The following is a 15,902-nucleotide window of genomic DNA, read 5'->3' on the forward strand; positions in this document are numbered from 1 at the left end:
TCTCCCCCCCCCCCCCCCAAAAAAAAATCAATAAAACAAAATCAAATATTATGACAACACATAATCAATAAATTATTGGTTTATTTTGTATAATATGTGGTACAAGTATTTTACGCATTTTCCTCCTAGTAATCACCTCCATTGTCATCATTGCCCTGATTCATATCGCCCACAGTCTGTGCTATACCTAAACCTGCAAATAGTAAACAAATCTTATAATATTTCGATACATGGTGAAATACCTCAGCAAACTAAATCTTACTTGCGCTCAGTTGTTTAGTTCTGGTATATGATGAACAGCGGTAACACTTTCAAGTAGTACAACTATGATTGCACATTAAGTGACACTGCTGTTCGCTTCTAATAGTTATATTATATCTATAACCTAATTGAACATTAATTGCTACAACCGGCGGAAGTTTAATGTGAATTACTCCGAGAATGTGAACTTCTACGAGATTAAGTGAAGGTGTCAGTCCAAATATCCAGCCGAATATCACCCGAGATTACGTAACTATGCAATGCCATGTTGCAACATGAGCAACTTATCAAAATTTGTCCCATCATACCCTCTTCCAGCTTCTCCATGACAGAAGGATCAAAGAGAACTAAATTACAGCCACACTTGTTGAGGTAAAAAGGGCAAAAAGAATTTACACTTTTAAAATGAAGGTCACATGACGTATAATTGAAAATTACTTGAGTAAAAATATGAAGTGGTTTTATAGTAATATCCGGTGGTGGGGGGAGCATGGAGTGGGAACAAAGGGGTCATTGCACATATCAGTCTTAAAAAGGTGTACATGTGACGAATATGGGAATGGGAATATTTCAAAACGTATAATCACAAATGGTTACCTTAAGGGTGGGGCAGGTCATCATTTAAATACATGAAATTGATAGAATCTGAATAAAACAATCCAATGCTAATATATCACCTCTGATCACAAATTAACGATGCTCCATATACCTATGAGAACTAGATGAAAGACCTATTGTTGCACTAGCAAATACAAGCAGCACTCTTATCTTCAACGGTATTACGTTGTTTAGAGAGTCAATTATTTTTCAGGCTATGATCAATATGCCCGGAACCTTAATCTCTGATCTACAGCCATGTATTTCTCGATTTTATATCTGCAATTCTGACGCAAGGGCCATGAATTTCAAAAAACGGTAGAGGCATCAATGTTCATTATACCGTTCAAACCTAAGTTTTAGTATTTCAAGTATTTATCAATGCACCTCAGTATATGGTCAATATACATACTGGTCCTGCATAAACCCCACAGCTAAATACCGTTGTTCGGGAGTGAAGAAGATTAAAACAAATACCAGGGTAGTTTTAGCATAGAGTCCCTGCCCCAGGAAATGAATTATTCACCAACAAGTCATGAAATTCCACTCATGGTTGAGGAATGTTTACCATGTGTCCAGTTTGTGACTTAGATGTTTGGAAGTTGAGATGCTATTTTCTTCTAAAAGACTAATATAAACTAGAGATTGTTTTTATGAAAAACGAATGTCTCCACAGCTCCCCTAATCGAAAGTGCACCAAATGAAACCGCTTTCTAATTAATGTACTACAGGGTATAGAGGAGAAAACATTAACAGGAACATAGGCATTATGAAATGCGATAAGTCATATAGAAGAAGTGTTCACATTTCTCAAACTATTTTACACCCTTCAACCCTCGTAGATCCACTATAACTTTAAAGATAACTATTGGATCCTCCTGTCCCGACAATATGCACATCTAAAAAATGACATTGAGGTATTGTACAAAGTCCCAAGTTTAGCGGAGAAGCCATATAGGATAAATGCTCATAGACTATTTCAACATCCTCCACCCTCTAAGATCCCCTAAAACGTTTAGGAAAATGATTGGATCTTCCTGTCCCGACAATATACACATCTACAAATGAGAATGAAGAAAATATTGACGTCTACCCAATAAGCCATATAGAAGGAGACGTGTTCACAAGAAAGCCATTTTTTTCACCCTCCACCCTTCTTAGATCCACTATTACTTTTAGCAACATAATTGGATCCTTCTATCCGGACAATATGCACATCTACAAATGACAATGAAGCATTGTACAAAGTCTCAAGTCTACCCGATATGATATACTGAAGGAAAAGTGTTCACAAGATTTTGTGACAGACATATGAAGAGAAAGAGGGACGGACAAAAAGTACAAAAACAACATGTCTCCCCGTGGAAGAGGGGATACATAAATACACCTTAATTAGAGATTTTGTTCCCACTTCCAATGACCGTGGGGTAAAATGACTTTGTAATTGCTATGTACTACTTTTATTCTGGTACCGCAAATAGTTCTAAAACTAATTAAAGTTTGTATATCGTAGAAACTGAGGAGCTGAAAAATTCAATTTAACGGAGTACAGATGATGGAAGGCGACTTTTGAGGAGAAAAATACAGCTCTAAGAGAGTGTGGAGTGGTAATTACTAAGCGTATATATGTAACAATAAACAAAGAACAAGAGCCACGAATACCCAAATATGGCCCTGTGATTTAGAGTGAAATAAAGTATCTTCATTCCAATATTTCATCATGGTATGAAATAGCTTAGACCTTCTTCTTTATAAATCCAATGTGTTTTTCCCGCGAAAATTCATGCATATAGAAATTATAATATGCAGAACCCATAACAGTTGTGTTATTTTTGTAAAAGCTGATAATATCCAACAATATGCACCAAAAATTTGTATAACCCCCGAGCCTCGATCCAATAAATCTTTGTAAATTAGTATATTACTTACTGCATAGAAGTTAAGAGTTTTTTTTGGATCGAGGACTGGGGGATAAGTGAATTTTTACTTTTTATGTTCTGCAAATAACCGGAATTTCACATTCCATGCACGAAATCCGAATACTTTTCCAAACTATAGGTTTAATACAAATCGTAATATTTAAATATTATAGTTGAGGATTGTTCCATTGTCTTTTTACGAAACCAGTAATTATTCAAAGTTTATCAAATATTTATTTCAATCAATATTATTGAAATAAAAGCGGATCCGCGCCATCGTCGGAATCGGGCTATGTACATCAATCGATTTTGCCCACAGGGGCTCGGTTGTCAGATATTGAAGTTTTGTATTATTTGTTCCCGAATGATAAATTGAACGTTTGCATGATTTGTGTCCGAATAATTGATTATTTAAATAAAATCCACCACCGAAATCCGCTTTTTTCGAGGTTTAAAAAAAGGTGTATCGTACACATGATACACCTTTTTTTAAACCTCGAAAAAAGCGGATATATTGCATATTTCATCCGTCAGAAATCAATATATAGAAATACATACAAATATGAATACGAAAAATATATCTAGCAATATGGATCTTGTTTTGCTTTTAAATGAAATTCATTGACAAACAGAATTACATTTGATCTAATTAGCAAAAATACAAGGCAGTTAATTAATAAAAAGGGATAATAATAATGAATAATTCGAAAATGAAAAAAAAAATGTTAACGAAAATAGTGTATATTTCATTGTTTCAATTATATTTATCATTGAAAATTCAGTCTTAACAGCAAATATTCAAAACCACAAATCTTATAACAAAATAAAAAAGACAAATGGAAAAAAGAAGACGATATCATTAATACTGATTAAAATAGAGGTGAACATATGAATCACACTCATTCCTGAAGTAAAAGTTGATGTATTTATTTTTTAAATATATTATCCTACATAATTAAGTAAAATATTACTAAGCATTATAGAAGGAAGAACTGAACACATTATTAAACCCCTGTCCTGCTTAATTTAGTTTGAGTGTTTGTAACATGGAGGAAGTGTCTGATAACGGAAAAAGGTTTCCCTCATGCATTTTATGTAAGATAAGAAGTAAACTAATGACAGGAAGAAATGTTAAAGTGTTAAAATAAGCAAATTTTATGGTGTTAACCCCTTGATTGATAAAATTCTTGTTTCTATTTATGTGAAAATTACATCCGTTTAATTTTGTTTGCACACTAACCAAATATATGCGAGGAGGGAGTTTGGTTCTATTATATGTAGCAGTATCAGAATAAGACTTTTTAATTAATGAATTCGTTTCATAGATGTTATGGAGTTAATGATAATAATTAAGGCATTTTGAAATACACACAGGTCTAGATATTATTGTAATAAATGATCCGGATAGGAAACTAATGAAATTAGATAAATTGAACATATTTTACCTGATTATTAGTTCACGTGAACATTTTCTTAGCCTAATGTAAAATAAATTATATCCATATGGCTAAACTAAATGTTCATGTGTTATTCTGTACATGTACGGCTACTTTTGTAACAGTTTCCCTACCCCCCCCCCCCCCCCCCACACACACACACACACATCATAAACGTAACTCCCTATATAGCAAAACACAAATAAAGATGTGAAACATAGGATTAAAATGTTTACTCACTGTCCAAAGTTGTACATGTAGCAAAGTGCGTCTGAAATAACGCCGCTGTCCGAAGCCTGGATATTACTGTTTTTGGCGTGATTACATGTACATGCGGGATAATAATAACACCCCCCAAACAAATAATAAAAATAAAAATCCGCAAACTTATAAAAGATTGTTAAAAGAAGTGATCAATATGCAACATAAACTACATGTAATATTGAAACGCAAACACATAGGTCAATAGATCTTATTCGTAAGTCAACGGTTGGATCCACTGTGTTTTCGTGTACATTTTAAGATCCCCCCCCCTCTTCCTCAAAAATATCGGTATGTGCAATAAATGGTTATACAGTTAAAATATTGGGATTGGGTTTATCTTCATGTCATACTTAAATAACAAAGCTAAGTAAAGAGGTACTGAATTAATATTACTTTAAAACTGTTGAATGATTTCATATATAAAAATTTTAAAAATATAAAGAGAGGCGGGAAGTAGACAAACAGAGAGAGGAGAAAGAGATGTACGAGTATACTATATAGGTGTGTGTTTTAATATAGAATTAACATAGACAGATTTAAATATTTACAATATCATACCCCGGTAATTAAATTGCACTGAATAGTGTTTTTGTTTCACTTTTATACCTAGAGAACTTTCACGTAAAAGTACATGAAACGTTGTAAAATTGTGACGTTACGTTGCAAAATTGCGACGTCAATAACAATCTGGCCAAAACAATGGGTACTTTGAAGGTCAATAACTGAAAAAAAAAAAATGAAAAGATATCGGAAAAAGGATAGCATATTTGAAAAATAGATATTCTCGGTTTCTGTCCCCGAGAATAATATCATGTTCTGACTAAGGGCCATTTTTGGCTATTCGTGGCTCTGGTTCTCTCTATGTACATGTAAATCGAATTTCTAAAATGTAAAGTTTTTGTAAAGTACATTATTCAGAAACTTCAACGTGAGAAGAAAAACTCTCTTGTTGATATTTAGATATATCGACCACGTTTTATTTATCATCGATAATAACTTTCATTCATATGTCGATTCGATATAACCCTGCGAGCTTGAAATAAGAGACACCACAGAGTCGTCCACTTCTGCTTTATACTTAGATATTTTATTGAAAGTAGATATTAACGGCAAACTAACAACTCAACTTGATGACAAACGGGATGATTTCATCTTATCCACCGATGATTTCCCATATTATGTAGCAATGTTCCATTATTACCTGTATATGGTGTTTACATCTCTCAACTGATTGGATACGCTAGAACTTGTTCCGAGTATGGTAAATTTTTAAATCGAGGCAAGCTACTGACAAACAAGTTGATGGTACAGGGGTTTCAACAGTCTCGTTTAAAGTCAGTATTTTGCAAATTCTGTGGTCGTTATAACGATCTAGTTTGCCAATACAACCTATCATTGGGGCAAATGCTGCTTGACGTGTTTCGTACCGATTGTTAGACCGTTCGTGACACACTGATTTTGACTACGGATAAAGCATGAAATAGGGCTCACGGCGGGTGTGACCGGGTGAAAGGGGATGCTTATTCCTCCTACTCACATGTCCTTACCTCTGGTGTGTCCAGGGGTCCGTGTTTGCCGAAGTATCTACTTTGTATTGCTTATAGGAGTAATGAGATTGATCACTGTTTGTTATCTTCACCTTTCATACTATTAAGGAAGTTAGCCCCTGAGCTTTTGAGAACAACTGCGCAGGATGCTACAACTAAGTATTTACTGGTTCAATACTGATCCCATTGGTGCAAACATATCACACATCTATTGCTGAACCCTATCCAGTTGAAAATTTTTGTTTCAATTCAAATTTAGAAAAGGTTTGGCAGGGACTATATTTTGTGGTGGAAGGATTCATTAATCAAAAAGTTCTAAATCTGCATGATATTACAGTTTCTGTTTCTTCCATTGTATCGTCTATTTTTATACTCCTATTCGTGTATTTCTGTTCCATAATTTATGATACAGGTAGCTGAGACTTGGAAGTAGTTCAAATGTTGTAATTTCTTAACTTGGTTGATATATTTTTCCAAACAGAACACAGATAGTTAAAAAAGTTTTAATCAATTTACTCGAAATTTTGTATAAAAATTCAGTATTTTCGCCAATAATTAAAAAAGATCGATCGCTAACCCCCACTTTTTAAAGTTCCATTTTAAAGTGTTAGACCAGACCTTGAAAATTATGTAAAATTTTAGAAATTGACATTACTCCTAATATGCCCTTTTAAACTCTTAATTTTGATATCTTGAAGTATTTCGTATATCAAGTGCAAAAAGGTCATAATTTTTTCCCCATTACCAGTATTCATTTTTTTTTTATCTGTAGTGTTAGAAGACATGATTATGTATCTATTTTATATAATGATTGATTTGTGTTGCTTATGTTATGTTGACACCAACAGAAAAATCAAGTTTAATTGAATAAATTTTTAAATGCAAAAAGGTCATGTTTAGAACACCGTAGCTCAATAACAAGTGTTGGAACCCCAGTTTCTCTTTTTAATTTCCTAATTCTCCTTCAATGTAGAAATAAAAAATACACTTCCCAAAAAATTGACATTACTCCAAATCTCAGGTGCGAACCTCTTTAAGAAAATTCATCAAGTCAAGTTTGAGACTTACCAGCGTCCACCGCACCAAGTCCGTTACTAATAGCATCTAATGCCCCCAGAGCAGCACTGCCTTTACCGGATCCCGTGCGCCTAGATCCACCTCTTCTGGAGCCTCTTCGACCTGACCTTCTGCGACGTGACCTCCTACGACCTCCCCTTCGCCTACGTCGACCCCGTTTTTCTATTTCTTGTGTTTCATCTGAGAAATATCAACAATGCGATACTGATTGTTCAGTGTACTACACTTATATAATTATGATGAGATAGAGTATGCTGCACTATTGTAATTCTAATGAGATACTGATTGTTCAGTATTCTACACTAATATAATTATGATGAGATAGAGTATTGTACACTAATATGATTATAATGCTTTCGTTTAGTTTATACTGTTTAACTTTCTTCTCGAAAATGGTTAACTCATATGGAGACATCACCTTTTGCAGATGAAGGGCTGCAAAATTTCTGCCTATGCTTGGCGCTTACGGCCTTTGAACAGGGAGGTATCTTTATCGTGCCAAACCTGTTGTGACACGAGGCCTTAGTTTTTGTGTTCTCATCCGAAGGATCGCTCCTTTTAGTCGCCTCTTACGACAAGCATGGGGTTCTGAAGACATATTCTAATCTGGATCCTCTCTCAGAATTCTACACTAATGTAATGATGAAGTTCGACACAGTGGCAGGATATACGTAAATGTATCACTACTACGTATATATACACATGTCGTACTTTTCCAATGTTTTTGCCTTTGATATCTTTACAAATTTACACATATCCTCATGAATACACTGCTGTTGTAAATAATCCGCGTATGAATACAAAACTGCGTATAAGATATAGCAAGTGTATTTTGATGGCTGCAAATTTCGATAGATATGAGGAAATATATGAAACAAACTTCATATTAGAAAGTACTGAAAGGTATGAACTGCAAAACGTTACGAGGACATGTTTTTTTCATGAAGCCCGAACGCGTTTCATGAATTCGAAATATGCCGGCGTGAAGTGTTGCATTCATGCTGCCATATTAAGCATTTTCAGATTTGAAATATTCATATCAGGGCCGTAAATTACATGGAGGCGGAGGAGGCAGCTGCCTCCTCCAACTTTTGAGCCAAAAAAAATTTAAAATTTAAAGTTCATTAGAATTTATGTTGTTTCCAATAACTAAGAACATGATACCTCCCTTAAAAAGCATTCCAAATCTTTCTTTTAGAATGAGTTAGTCAAGTAACATCTTAGAAGGCCCTAGAATCAAGGATTTTGCACGAAACGTGTTCAGTGTGCACAAAATGTGCTCAGGCCCCCAGATCCCCGCTTAATTTCCTGCCTCCTCCAAATTGAAGGTTAATTTACGGCCCTGCATATAATTAATTTAAAAAAGATATCGATACTAAACTGATTTGAAACACTTACCCTCATTTGATAGCGCTGAATCGCCCATTGCACGTTCAGATTCTGTCATGTCTTCTTGAAAAAAAAAGTGACGGACAAATCAGTCAAAAAATAATTATTCTTTTCCCTTCTAATAGATAATTTAACCTCAAATGCTACAAGATGAACCAGATTCTTCAGTACCTGCAATGGTACTGTCAATGTCTCGTTTACTTCTAATCAGTTCATGATCCCCTTCTGAAGAAAGAATTGAAATTGACCCTTTATAATCATGTTGTGAGTTTTACTATGATTACGCGCTTCAGAATTTGGGAATGTTAGTTTTCAATATATGTATTATAAGTAATGTACCTTGAAATTTAATAAATGAACTTAAAAGTTTGGATATTTCATTGGAGATAATATTTCGTCGAACGAATCTACATGTCTAAGGATTGAAAGAAATTAACATTTCGTGGAAAATCTGTACATGTTTCAGTTAAACTGAAAATTTGATACGTAGATGGTACTAAGTGAACCCGATGCATGTAATGTTAGAAACTCTAAAATAGTAAATATTTCCCTATGAATATTTCTGTTTTTCTTATCAAAGGCTGACTAAATTATTTTCTTTATAAAATACATTTGTATTGATCTAGAAGTTTTGTTGAGAGAGAATGACTATCACTTAAGAATCATGATTCCACGAAGAAAAGAGTGAATAATAAAGTGAAATTGATTTAATTTTATTTCTATTAAGTTGAGAAAACTTTCTAAATTATCTATTTAATTTTTTTGAAATTAAGCAATAAATGGTCCTTTTAAATAACTTATTACAATAAACATGTTTTGAATTTAATATCTGCCATTATAATGATATTAATACTAAGTTAATACACAGGTGCAGTTACTCACCGAGGTCTGAGGAACTTTCCACATGATGATTACTTTCGTCAATGCTCTTGCTGGATGATTCTGAAATGAAATTTTGTGAGTCACAACTATCAATAAATATACATGAAAATAATACGATACATACTACAGTTGAACATTTAGAAAAAAAAGAAGATTTGTAAATATTTACTTTGCAGAAATATACCAATGAGTAGTATTGTGAAGAGCAGCAAGATCCTGATGGACACCATATTGAATCCGTCCCTGCGAGTCTCGATGATATCGAGAGAAAATAGCATCTCCTTATATACCCTGCAAGAAACCCGTATATTTTTTTTAGTAAATACATATGTGAAATTATCCCCTTTTGAGCAAATACAAACGCGCAAGTATCCCCTTTTAAACAAACACATCTGTCAAATTGCCGACTTATGAACAAATACTTACTTCATATTACCCATTCACTATTGGTATTTACAATATATGCATACAATATTGTTTAGTTATTGAAAACACATTGTGATGAAGTTAATTTTCATTTTGGTAGTTTTTTGTGGTGTTGTTTGTAATTAGTTGTTTATGCTTGTAAGGTGTTTCCATAGTGTGAGTGTTGGTCGATAAGGCTATTTTTAGCATACCGGTTTGGTCAGTCAGAGAGTAGCGACTGTTTGTCAAGCGTGCGGCCACGTTTTCATGCTGTCCAGCAGGGGTCTTTTCTTGGCGAATTCCAGAAGTTAGTCTGGGTAATGGGTAGCCAGAGAGACAAACATTTTACTATGTGGGCATAGGTTTTCTCCAGCCGGTAAGCTATTTTTGTGTGAAAATATTTGCGAGGTTTCGGGTTAATTTTCTCGTGTATTGTGTTTTCAATTTTGTTGTTACCCAAGTCACTTTGTGTATAGGTTTTAGGTTAAGTTATTGCTATTTCAGTGCAGAGGGGATTTAAGAAGCTATCTGGGCCATATCAGGCAGTACTCTCAGCATTTCAGTAGGTGCTCGGCGTGGGAATCAGAACACGTGAGACAGTGCTGTATGTACATGGGTGTTCCACGTGGTGGACTTGGCAATTATTTTGTGAGTCTAGTGTTGCCATTGGTTTGAAGTCGGCGTTACCCAGTATCGTTGTTCAGTGAGAGACCTGTGAGTCCGGGACTGGAAGCGGAGGGGTTGTTCGCGCTGTATGGAGGCCTGGTGGTGCCAAGTGTGACGTGGCGTTAAATTGAATTGTGCTGAGTAGCCAAACTTTCATATTGTGTTTCAGTAAACTAACATTTTATCAAAAAGGAATTTGAGAAATTTGTATAAAACGTAATTTACTACTGTTTAACTTTTTCTGTAGTTAGCGGAATTAGCGACTATTCGAACCATTATGTATACATTTATTACCAGTTATATTTTCAGCCTGGAATGACATACTTGTTGTATTAACTATTGAGTTGTCTTGACAGTTATACGTTATATTGATTGTCAATATTGCCAGGTTTATTATACCAATTTATATTTCTTTCTCGGTGAGAGAGTATGAGTGTGTGAATGTGAAAGTGTGATTTCTTTGTTTTTCAAACATCTCTATATTTCTTATCTTATTGCTAAATAAATTTTCTTTTTATTTATTCTACGATTTATCATTTTCTCTACTCCTACACAAAATCCAAAAGAACTTCATTACACACATCAAATTATCAGAAAATTTATTTCATTTATATCAGGGTTTCTAATAAGACTAAACACCCTATCCAAGCTGTCGCTTGAGTTGTAAACTCAGTCTATCTTTTCCGTTCACTTTCCAATAAAAAACTTCTAAATTTATAAACCCAAGGAAACCGTCCTAGTAATTTTGCATAATCTGATATATTCCACATGTGGAGACTGTACTTTAACTTATCACCATGGCAACCAATATGGCTTGACTTCATTGTGTAGGTGTGGCATAAATGATAAATTTTCATCAGCGATGATCATTATATGCCTTCTCATCAAATTGGCCGCTAAAGTGTTAACACTCTAAACCTTTTCCAAGGACGCGGGGATTATCATTTTCCGGAAATACAGGAAGACATCACGCATTGCCATTACGGGGAGAGTACTCAAAAACCTTAAAACCAAAACAGAAAATCGTATATTGATAATTAATAATGAATAGAAATGAAACGTACTATCTTTAAAATATTTCATAGAGAACTTTTATGCATGTTCTTAATAACTAATTAATCCACCCAAACACTTCTCATTTTCCTCATACGCATTTTATAACACAACAACAAATAGATCAACCGTTAGGTTGTATTTAGTTATCATAGGTTTGGCAATATTGTAAACATGACTGTTATGACTAATCCTTTTTTTTTTTTTTTTTTAAATCTGAAATAGTTCTAAGGAGTTTGTTATTGCTTTAAATGATTTACAACAAGACAATGTGAATGAGAATTGAAATGTGCGATTAAGTAAATATCACAGGGAATAAAAGTTCACAAACTCTTAAGGGGTTTACGATTTTAACACGTCAGTATTGATGTCTCCTACCTATAGATTATGTTGCATAATACTGATCAACGTTACACACTACTAACTAGACAAGCACATACAAAACATTAAAACACAAAAAAGATGGCGAATACTTAATGAAGGCTAAACATTTGATTATTCTACGATACAATAGAGACCCAGGCAGTTTCATCAACGTCATAAGGAAAATACATGAAGGAAATGCAAGCTGGAATTATAGATGTTGGGAAAGCAAGATATGGTTTAAATTCAGGGTAGGTGTAAATCGGGGATATGTCATGTCAGGCGTCCTTCTCATAGTCAATACAGACTGTGTAAGGAAGAACATCAGCACTAAAATAAAAGAAATGGGTGGAGATTTACAGGAACATTTATAAATGAAGATTATTGAATGCTGATATTAAATAGATATTGTGACATACTAGAAAAATTAACTAGATTGGATAAGGAAATCAGATACACAGATCTTGGCATCAATGCTGGTAAAACTACGGGCATGAGAATGAATTGCAAAAACAAGGAAGTTGTAAACAAGATGAAAAATCATTTGTACACCTTGGAGCAACGATACATGCGACAGGGAAGGCTGAAAACAAGTACAACACGAAAATCAAATATCAGAGCAGCCCTGTTATATTTATCAGAGATGTGAAGAACAGAGAAAATTATTGTCGTGCCAGAGGTCTCAGGTTCTATCGTCAACACAGATATATTATAGAAAGTTGAAATAAAAAATATAGTTCCTCATTGACAATATCTTCGTGGTGTTTGGTGATCAGGTCTTCCAACAGTCTGTTGAAATTCCCATGGGCACGAATTGTGCTCCTTTGTTAGCTGACCTGTTTTTATATTCGTATGAAACAGAATTTATTCATAAACTTCTACGTGAGAAGAAATAATCTCTTGCTGTGGCCTTCAATGCGACATTTAGATATATCGACGACTTTTTATCTATTAACAATGATAACTTTCATTCATATTACGATTAGATATATCCTCGTAAACTCGAATTAAAAAAAACACTACAGAGTCGTCCACTTCTGCTTCATACTTAGATAGTTTATAGCAAGTAGATATTAAAGACAAACTAACAACTTAACATTATGACAAACGGGATGATTTCAGGTTTTCCATCGTCAACTTCCATTGCACTGTATTCATGTAGCAATATTCCATTTTCACCTACATATTGTGTTTAGATCTCTCAACTGATTGGATACGCAATAAGTTCTTCTGCGTATGATCAGTTTTTAAATCGAGGCAAGTTACTGACAAACAAGTTGATGGTACAGGGGTTTCAACAGTCTCGTTTAAAGTCAGCATTTCGCAAATCCTATGGTCGTTAGAACGATCTAGTTTGCCAATACAACCTATCATTGGATCAAATGCTGTTTGATACCAATTGTTAGGTCGTTCTTGGTTTACTGACTTTGACTACGGATACCTCCGTTTACCTGATCAAAATATAGGGCTCACGGCGGGTGTGATCGGTCGACAGGGGATGCTTACTCCTCCTAGGCACCTGATCCCACCTCTTGTTTGTCCAGGGGTCCGTGTTGGCCTAACACTTAGTTTTGTATTCATTGTAGGTGTTCTGAGATTGATCACTGTTCATTACCCCCACTTCTTCATCATATCAGAGTATCTTTGATATCTACTGTTAAACCTGATGAGGTGATAATGTAATATTGCCACATAAATATGGAACGTTTACGCTTAAAAATTACCAGCAAAGTAGAGTGTGTGAAAGAAATTACGTGATGATTAGAAGGAATCCATTTGGGGCTGTTATAAAGTCGATCAAAATTTCCAAACAACAAAGATGCATACATTTAAAAGTAGTTGAGGACAATTGTTGGAAAGGACAGTGCGTCCAATCTATCTATTTTGCGTGTCCAGGACATGTCAGCAGTGGTAAAAAAAAATAAGAAAAAATAAAATTCTATCAGATGCAATATGGATGCAGAAGTAATCAGATATGAAATTGTGTTCAAAAACCCAAGTATAGATTAGCTTTGGCATCTTCAAATACTGTATGAAAAAAGTACATTTCTTGGCAAAAGAAAATACTTGCTTTTAAAAGTTTTCAATTTTTTTTTATCATTAAAACGGATTCTGATATCAACAATAGTACGAATAGTAAGATCAATGATCAATCTCATAACTCAAAATTAAGAGTAGGGCAAACACGAAGCCTTGGATACAGTAAAGGTGAGACCATGTGCTTAGGAGGATTAACCATCCCCTGTCGACCGCTCACAGTTAGCCCTATATCTCGATCGGGTAAACAGAGTAAAATTAATCGTAGTCAAAATCAGTATGCAAAGAACAGTCTGATAATTGGTATAAAATACACCAGACAGCATTTTACCCAATGCCGAGGTGTATTTAGTAGGTTAGATACTCATAGACGATAATGCCTATAAATGATACAAAATTAAAAGTAGGGAAAACACAGACCCTTGGTGACACCAGAGGTTGGAACAACTGTTTAGGAGGAGGAAGCCGTAGTGAAAATTAACATGTAAAGAACGGCTTAACAAGTGACATAAAACACGTCAGACAACATTGGACCTAATGAGAAGTTGTATTTGTAAATTATAGCGTTAGAACGACCATAAATTTTTCGAAATATTGACTTTAAACGAGACTGATATAAAACTCAGGGTACAAATATTGAGGCACATTAACTTTTATTGATCAAAGTTTTTATTTCCATACCAGTATGTATTTCTTATACTAATCGTAAATTAGATTAAACATATAAATATAGCGATTCGAAATATGATTAATACCAATTTTCAAGTTGCTATAATACTTCAAACCAAATATTACCCCTTACTAAATGACGTCATTGGAATATTTTATGTTGCACTCGGCCTGTAATTATGATTTGGATACAGTGTATATTATATTGTTTTAAAATATATCAATGCAAATGTTTGGGAATCAGGTATAAAATCTTCCAATGCATAGTACCTAAGTTTGATGTTACAGGGGTTTCAATAGTCGCATTGGAAGTCAATATTTCGCAAATTCTATGGTCGTTCGATATATAACATTGTGTTTATCAATACGACCTGTCAGTGGGTCAGATGCTGTCTGACGTGTTTCAATTGTCAGTACGTTCTGTATATACTGAGAGCGACTGTGGATCGCTCCGTTTATTTGGTGAAGATATAGGGCTCACGACAGATGTGACTGGTCGACGGGATGCTTTCTCCTCTTAGGCACTTAATTAATCTCGCCCCTGGTATGTCCAGGGATCCGTGTTTGTCCAATTCGTAATTTCTTGTTTAAGTTATGAGATTAACAACAGTTCGTTATTTTCACCTTTTCATTGTTATGTAGAATATTATTTTATAATCGAATTATCCATCGAATTTAAAGTAAAAATAAAGCCCGTTTCAACAGAATGTGGCTAAATCCAATTAAAAAAGCAAACTTTATGATGCAGATGAAATGGAATACGCGTTGTATGATTGTTCAATAACAAAATATTTAGAAATGACATTAGAATATATTAAGATTATGCATTATCTAAACCAAGTATCAGAATTACACTGCAATGCGTACAATATTTATTTATGGTATCACAATGTACTTCAAAAGAACAATATATATTTAGAGTATCGGAATGAAGTACAATACGTACAAAATCTATATATAGTATCATAATGTAGTAATACGCGTACACTATCTATATATAGTATCATATTGTAGTAATACGCGTACATTATCTATATATAGTATCATAATGTAGTAATACGCGTACATTATCTATATATATAGTATCATAATGTAGCTATACGCGTACATTATCTATATATAGTATCATAATGTAGTAATACGCGTACAGTATCTATACACAGGAGCAGAATACATGTACACCATCTGCCAGTATTCATTAATCAAGTTGCCCACATTATTTGTACCACAATTGATGAATGCAGGAAATGTCAATATTTTAGAATATATCTGGCCGGTCAAGATAGCGCAGTGATCAGGCCTCTCGTTTCACAATGGAAAGGCGCAGAATTGATTAT

At 34.2% G+C, this 15,902-nt stretch overlaps 1 protein-coding gene and 1 long non-coding RNA gene across 5 annotated transcripts; one reads left to right on the forward strand and one right to left on the reverse strand.

The window, feature by feature from the left end:
• Positions 1-64: 64 nt before the first annotated feature.
• On the reverse strand, positions 65-9,624 carry LOC125652055 (protein nemuri-like). 4 transcript variants are annotated; one of them, XM_048880960.2, is made up of 6 exons: positions 9,542-9,624; positions 9,373-9,432; positions 8,662-8,715; positions 8,500-8,550; positions 7,093-7,281; positions 65-193 (listed from the first exon to the last, which is right to left on the reverse strand). In XM_048880960.2, the coding sequence occupies exons 1-6, from the start codon at positions 9,600-9,602 to the stop codon at positions 126-128; spliced, it is 483 nt and encodes a 160-aa protein (XP_048736917.1). In that variant the 5' UTR covers positions 9,603-9,624; the 3' UTR covers positions 65-125. The 4 variants fall into 4 exon arrangements, with proteins under 4 accessions (XP_048736917.1, XP_048736916.1, XP_048736918.1 ...); XM_048880959.2 differs by having other exon boundaries at positions 8,500-8,553; XM_048880961.2 differs by having other exon boundaries at positions 8,500-8,553; positions 9,557-9,614.
• Positions 9,625-9,730: 106 nt separating this feature from the next.
• Positions 9,731-10,965, forward strand: LOC125652064 (uncharacterized). Its single transcript, XR_007361468.2, has 2 exons — positions 9,731-10,153; positions 10,282-10,965. It is a non-coding gene; the product is annotated as an uncharacterized LOC125652064 (long non-coding RNA).
• The last annotated feature ends 4,937 nt before the right edge of the window (positions 10,966-15,902 follow it).

Source organism: Ostrea edulis, chromosome 5 (assembly GCF_947568905.1).
Source record: "Ostrea edulis chromosome 5, xbOstEdul1.1, whole genome shotgun sequence".
Classification (NCBI taxonomy): Eukaryota; Metazoa; Mollusca; class Bivalvia; order Ostreida; family Ostreidae; genus Ostrea; species Ostrea edulis.

Bases quoted from the DNA above. Each gene is read 5' to 3' on its own strand.
- LOC125652055 (XM_048880959.2), bottom strand. From the start codon at position 9,602: ATGGTGTCCATCAGGATCTTGCTGCTCTTCACAATACTACTCATTGGT. The intron at 8,716-9,372 runs GTGAGTAACTGC...TTCTTTCTTCAG, and splicing joins GGAAAGTTCCTCAGACCTCG to AAGGGGATCATGAACTGATT. The intron at 194-7,092 runs GTAAGTCTCAAA...TACTATTTGCAG, and splicing joins ACTTGGTGCGGTGGACGCTG to GTTTAGGTATAGCACAGACT.